A 6,769-nucleotide genomic window follows, 5' to 3' on the forward strand; every position below is an offset into this window, starting at 1 on the left:
CACTAATTTACCTCATGAAAAGTTAATAGATGTCTGTACTAATATATATGAGGAATATTTAAATAGAGATATTATTACAAAAACTAATTGGTTAGAGTTATGTAAATTTAATATTAAAGAAAACTATGTTTTTAACGGAATAAATTTTTACAAACAAGAAAAAGGAATTCTAATGGGAACAGCTTTTTCAAGTGCGTTAGCCAATATTTTCCTACATTATTATGAAAAAGAAATAATTAAACTTAACTTAATAATAGGCTGGAGATATATTGATGACTTAATTTTGTTAAATGTGGATAATCCTAATGATATTATTAATTGTTACCCAAAAGAATTAGTTTTAACTCAAACAAACGAATATCATCTTAAAGCTAATTATTTAGATTTAAATATAGAAATTGATAATGGAAAAACTTTGATAGGTATTTATGATAAAAGGGATGAATTTAACTTTAAAATAATTAAACTTAGTAACTACCATTCTAATTTAAACTCTAAAATTTTCAAAAATTTGATATTTTCACAATTTAACAGGATTAAAAAAATTTGCAATAAAAAAAGCTCTTATATTTTAGCAACAAACAATCTCATTAAAAATTTAACTATTAACGAATTCCCCAAAAACTTTTGCAATATAGAAGTTTTGATAAGAGAGGGTCTGTTTAATTTCTGACTTCTTCCGGTTTGTTAGCTTTGAGTTTTAATTCAATAGATGGCGCTTCAAGTTTGATGACGATGCATTATGACGAAACGTGGTAGGCGGATATAGCTTTAAACGTGGAAAAATTAAATTTTAGTTTAGTTTAACGAAATGCATCTACAATAGTACGTTTTAACCTCAAGTAGTTTTCTTCAGAATTGTACTTTCAATTTGTAAGTATTTTGCCTTGTGTTTATATTACTTTTTTGGTTCTATTTTCAAGTATTTTGTAGTTTGATTTGCTGTGGTCTTATTTGGATTGTTTTTTTGCTAGTGTTTTTACTTGTTTTAATCTTGTGATACTAATTTATCTCCAAAACCTCAATTTTCTGGGATTTTCGGGTCACGAGGGGTCAGTTTGTTCGACGGAAGTCAGACCCCTCACAGTAAAAATCCCTGGTTTGAATCCTTGCCTGAGGGTGACCCTTGAGAAAGTCTTCGGGCCGGATTCATTTAATCTTTCTTTTTGATTCTTTGGCTGTTAACTTAATATTTATTTCTAATTTTGGTTAAGTTCATTTGTGTTTTAGTTGTAGCAGCATTAGCGCTCTCTAAATACAATGTATATTTTATATTTTATTATATAGATTCAGAAAAATTATATAGGTGTTTTTGCACATTGTTTATTTATGGATTGATAGTTTATATGGTACCTGATTCCACATATCAGAATCAAAAGACCAACACGCGGTAAGAAGCGAAACAACTATTCTTAACGGAAAGTCGATTGGAAAATATGTGCTTATTCCCACCGACATGCTCTTTGATTTCAAATGAACGTAGTTCCTCATTCGGCTTGCATTCTCAATGACCATCAACAAGGCCTACGGTCAGTCACTTCAAGAGTATGGATTGAACCTAGAAAAGCCATTCTTTTCACATGGCTAATTGTATGCTGGATGCTGTAAAGTCTCGATCCAAAAACAGGTAGCGATATGATCAAATTTTTTTATTTACAGCTTCATTACATAAAAACAACTCTTTCTAATCTAGGTTAAATGAATGATGCTATTTACAACACGAAAATTACACAAGAATAGTTCCTCGAACCATTTCGAAGGAAACAACTTTACAAGAACAGCTAACAGGCTGTTGGCGTCTTAGGCTACTCCGGGGGTAGCTCTCGGAATCCACCGAATTTTCTTCGGGTGGAATTCTACGCAGAAGTCCGATTCACACGAAGCTTCTCCTCCTTGGTTCACACGAAGCTCCTCTCCTTGGTTCACACGAAGCTTCTCTCCGTCTTCTTCCGAAAAATCTCACCTTTTATTTTCCTCTCAGACTCCCTGTTACCCAATCACCGTTCAGAACAACCTGAATCGTCTCTGGTCGCCCGTGGGAAAATGTCCATTGATGATTCACCCTCCACCATGGGAAAAATGCAGGACATCTGGAGTGTTTGACACTGTCGCCTTTCGAAGACACGATTTATTTGCCTGGGAAACGCACGTGTGGTTCCTTATCTGGATTAGCACTAAATGGCCAGATGACCGTACTTAAAAGGAGGGTCTTCCATTTGGCAATCTGGAGGCACTTAACACTGTGGGAGTTTCGTTGATGAAGAATGGCCCGGAATGTACATTATCGAGTGTGGGAAAAAGGAATGTCACAGTGGTCACCCAGGAAGAAGCTGATTCATTACAACTCTCCCCCCCTTTGAAAGGGGACTTTTGTCCAGTCTTGGACGAAAGTCACTACTGGGTCGTGGAACCAACTATCCCTTCTTAGAGGCAATCATACAATACAAATACATTTTAAAAAACAATTTACATTAAAACACTATTTACACATTAAAATACCGTTTACACATTAAAATTTATCACTAGATTTTCCTTTTTTTAAAGGTTACAGCGGCTCAAACCATCAGCATTCTGGTGCTTACTGCCCGGTTTATGTGTGACAGTATAGTTGTATGGTTGTAAAGCCAATGACCATCTCATCAATCTAGGGTTGTTACCCGCATTGGTTTTTAGCCAAACTAACGGATTGTGGTCCGTGACAATAGTGAAGTGCTGGCCATCCAAGTAAAATTTAAGCTTCTTTATGGCGTATACTATACTAGCACACTCTTTTTCAGTCGTGCTATATTTCTTTTCCGCGTCTGAAAATTTCTTACTTAGATATAAAATAGGATGTTCCTTGCCTTCGGAATCTAATTGAGACATTACAACTCCCATCCCTACATCCGACGCATCAGTTTGGACTATAAATTTTTTTGTATAATCAGGGGCATGCAAGACGGGTTTTTTTGTCAAACTCATTTTTAATTCTTGGAATGCTTGTTCGCATTCGGGCGTCCATCTAATCTGCTCTTTCGTCATCCTACCTTTCAATGCATTGGTTAAAGGTGCGGCTATGACAGAAAATTTTTCCACATAGTGTGCGTAATAACCCGCTAGCCCAAGGAAAGCTCGTATCTGAGTTTTTGTTTTGGGGGTAGGAAAATCTATCACTGCTTTGATTTTTGCTTCGGCTGGTGTTCGAACGCCATCTCCTACCATATGTCCTAAATATTTCGTCCGGCTCTGTGCTAGCTGACATTTTGATGGTTTCACGGTTAGATTTGCCGCTCCTATTCTTTTAAGAACCTCGTCAACATGTTTCAAGTGTTCTTCCCATGTTTCGGAATAGATCGCAATATCGTCTAAGTAAGGTACTGCATACTTCTCACAATTCCCTAATATCTCAGCCATCATCTTACTAAAAAAATATGGCGCATTCACCAATCCAAATGGCATTCTTAGAGGGAGATACGTCCCGAAATTAGTTACGAACGCTGCTAACCGACTTGCGTTCTTCGTCATTGGAATTTGCCAGTAGCCCTTCGCTAGATCTAGTACCGTAATAAATTTTGCGGCGGAAACTCTTTCTACTCGCTCTTCTAAATTGGGCAAGGGGAAGTACTCAGTTTTAATTACACTATTTAATTTTCGGTAATCAATACAAGGTCTTGGGGCCTTTCCCGGTGCCTCTACTAACAGCATTGGTGATGTATAGTCTGATTGTCCCATTTCAATTATTTTCAGATCTAACATCTGCTTTATTTCCGATTTCAAAATTTCGGCTTGGCGTTGTGATGTGCGATATGGCTTCGACCGAACCGGCTGATTACTGATCAGTTCTATATCGTGCTCAACTAGATGGGTTTTTCCCGGCTTATTTGAAAAAACTGTTTTATGTTTATGTAACAACTCTTTGAGTTCCCCAATCTGCTCCGTCGTTAACCTCTCTTCTAAGTTGCTACTTCGAGATATTTCCTCGAAATCGTACGCGTTTACGTCTCCCGTCGGGTATGCGATCTCTAAATCATTTTCCGTCTCCACATTCACTTTTTCCTCGTGGAACACTAGATTCACCTCCGCCAATCTTTTATGGTAAGGTTTCAACAGATTAACGTGAAAAATTTGGGGCTTGGCCTCCTTTCCTGTCATTTTCACTATATAGTTCGTTTCCGACAATTGAGATTGAATTTCGCCTGGCCCTATCCACTGTACTGATAGTTTATTCGGCATAGATGCTGCGAGCACCAACACTTGATCACCGGATTTATATTGGCGATGGACAGCATTTTTGTCATACCATAATTTTCTCTTATCTCGCGTCTCCAACATCCTGGTTACTGCTATATCCTGACAACGTCTCATGCGGTTTATTAAGTCGTACATGTATTTGGCTACCGCCGTTTCGTTTTCTTTCGGTGCTACCCAGTGCTCGTATAACAGCACTTCTGGAGTCCTTAGGTTTTTTCCGTGAACCAACTCAGCGGGGCTAAATCCTGTGCTCTCGTGAGTAACCGTTCTCAAAGCTAACAGAGTTGCGGGAAGATTTTTCTCCCAATCCTTCCCGGACTCTAAACATAGTACCTTTAGAAGTCGCTTAATGGTTTTGTGGAAACGCTCTACCGGGTTTGTCTGGGGATGCCGCACAGATGAATGAGTGACTTTTATTCCGAACTTATCAAAAAATTCTGTGGTTAAATAGCTAGTGAACGACGTACCCCAATCACACTGTATCTCACGGGGGAACCCCATTCTACTAAAAACGTTTAACATAGCATTTATCACTGTGATTGACGTAAGGTCTTCTATAGGGATTGCATCCGGATATTTTGAAGACATACACATCGCCGTTAACAAATATCGATTGTTTTTCTCACTAATGGGTAATGGTCCTACGCAATCAATATTTAATTTGCTAAAAATTTCCGATATAACGGGAACTAATTTGAGAGGGGCCTTTGTCTTCTCCCTTGGTTTACCGATTCGTTGACAAGGATCACACGAGCGAACGTAATTCTCGATATCCTTTACACAATTTGGCCAAAAATAATATTTTAGGGCCCTATCTTTCGTTTTAGTTACCCCCAGATGTGCCGACGTCGACTCGTGGCACATCTCTAATATTGCCGGTCTGAATTTTTTCGGCACAATTAATTGAGATCTCGGGTTTCCTAAATGATCTTTTGTTACCCTAAAAAACAATCCCCTTTCCCTTTTAAATCCCTCATGTCCTTTGTTAACGCGTTCCCTACATTCTTCCAAGGTTCCGCAGTCCATTTGAGCCTTTGAAAATTCTTCTTGAGTTATCTTGAACGGAGTGAATAAATCTTCAGCTCCTTCCCCTATCTCAATGGGTGGTAACGATTCTTCTCTCAGTTGCATTTCAGGTTCTATCTCATTCTTCCCTCCTGTCCCGCTTTCTATTCTCCTTGCTTTTCCATCCCCTTTCGCGTTTTCCCCCTTCTTTTGTGAACGAGTAGTGACAGCATTCACAGTGGCAATACTGATACGTTTGTTAAGTAACTCGGCCGTGGCGTTACTAAGAAGGTAAATTCCTTGATCGAGAGATTAATCAATAATAGCGGCCTTTGTGACGACCTCCCCGAACTCTGGGCTATTGAGCCTTACACGTGCCAGAGGCAAACACCTCAAATCTAAGTCCAATGGTTGTTTCACCCAAATTACCTCACCGGTAAAATCTGCATTACTGACGTAATTTCGTGTTACGATATCTACGCTGGCGCCTGAATCCCGGAGAATTTTAATTTCCGATCCGTTAACGGATCCTTCACTTATATAGGGAGCAAATAATTCATTTTCGTGCGCGCTTCCTACGTGATTTATCTGCTCTGTCGGTTGATTCTTTTTTAATTGAGGGCAGTTTGGCCTTAAATGCGTCGTAGACAGACATTCATAACATTGTAATTGTTTCCGCTGATCAAAATTGTCTCCCCTCCAATTCCTTTGTGGGGCTAAATTCCTCCACGATTTATTTTCATTGGGTTTAGCGTTTGCCATTCTTTCCGTCGCTTTATACTTCTCTTCTTCCTTAGGCGAAATCGGTCTGTTTCTCTCAACCATTTTTCTTTCGGGGAATTTTACAAAGTTGGATTTCGTCCGCACCGATTCGTAGTGGTCTAGTTTCTCGGCTAGAACAAAAGGATCTACGAACTCCGACCATACGTCTAGAAAATGGTCTCTTATCTGGCTCGGGACGCGTTTTTTTATCTGGTCGGTGATTAACAATTTCTTTAGCCCGGTAAAATCCGTTACACCCGATCCCGAAAGCCAACCATCTAAGAAATGTTCCAGATCAAAAATTAATTCCTTCCACAATGCGTTCGGTTTTTTCTGATGGCTCACGAAACGCTGCCTATATGTCTCAGTTTTTATCTTAAATCGTTCCAGCAAAACTTGTTTAATATGCTCGTAATCCTGAGCTTTGTCTTCCGGTTCTTTCGCTATGATGTGAGCCAAATCTAACGGCAATAATGACAGTAGTTGAGAGACCCATTCAGCCTCGTCAATCTCGGCGGTTTTTAATTGCCTCTCTAGTAATGTCAGATAAATTGACATATCAGTTTGGTTACTATCAAACTTAGGCATTAAATGCTTAATATCTCTTCGCGGTCTAGAATTTTCATTTCGGCTTGAATGTGAGCTATTAATTTCCGAGGAATTAGATATTCTTAAACGCTCCAACTCAAATTCCCGTTCGCGCTGCCTTTCAGCTTGTAATTCTGCCTCTACGCCGCGCTCTTTCTCTGTTTTTCGTTCTTCCACTATAACT

General features: G+C 38.9%; 1 protein-coding gene across 1 annotated transcript; it reads right to left on the reverse strand.

The window, feature by feature from the left end:
- Positions 1-2,538: 2,538 nt before the first annotated feature.
- Positions 2,539-6,555, reverse strand: LOC129972090 (uncharacterized). Its single transcript, XM_056086070.1, has 2 exons — positions 6,017-6,555; positions 2,539-5,518 (listed from the first exon to the last, which is right to left on the reverse strand). The coding sequence occupies exons 1-2, from the start codon at positions 6,553-6,555 to the stop codon at positions 2,539-2,541; spliced, it is 3,519 nt and encodes a 1,172-aa protein (XP_055942045.1).
- Positions 6,556-6,769: the final 214 nt, after the last annotated feature.

The sequence above is a fragment of the Argiope bruennichi genome, chromosome 6 (genome assembly GCF_947563725.1).
Source record: "Argiope bruennichi chromosome 6, qqArgBrue1.1, whole genome shotgun sequence".
In the NCBI taxonomy this organism is placed as follows: domain Eukaryota; kingdom Metazoa; phylum Arthropoda; class Arachnida; order Araneae; family Araneidae; genus Argiope; species Argiope bruennichi.

Excerpts from the sequence above, each read along its gene's own strand:
- LOC129972090 (XM_056086070.1), bottom strand. The coding sequence starts at position 6,555 with ATGTCAATTTATCTGACATTACTAGAGAGGCAATTAAAAACCGCCGAG. Across the intron at positions 5,519-6,016 it reads TCGCCTAAGGAAGAAGAGAA|TAACGCCACGGCCGAGTTAC; the intron begins GTATAAAGCGAC and ends TTACCTTCTTAG.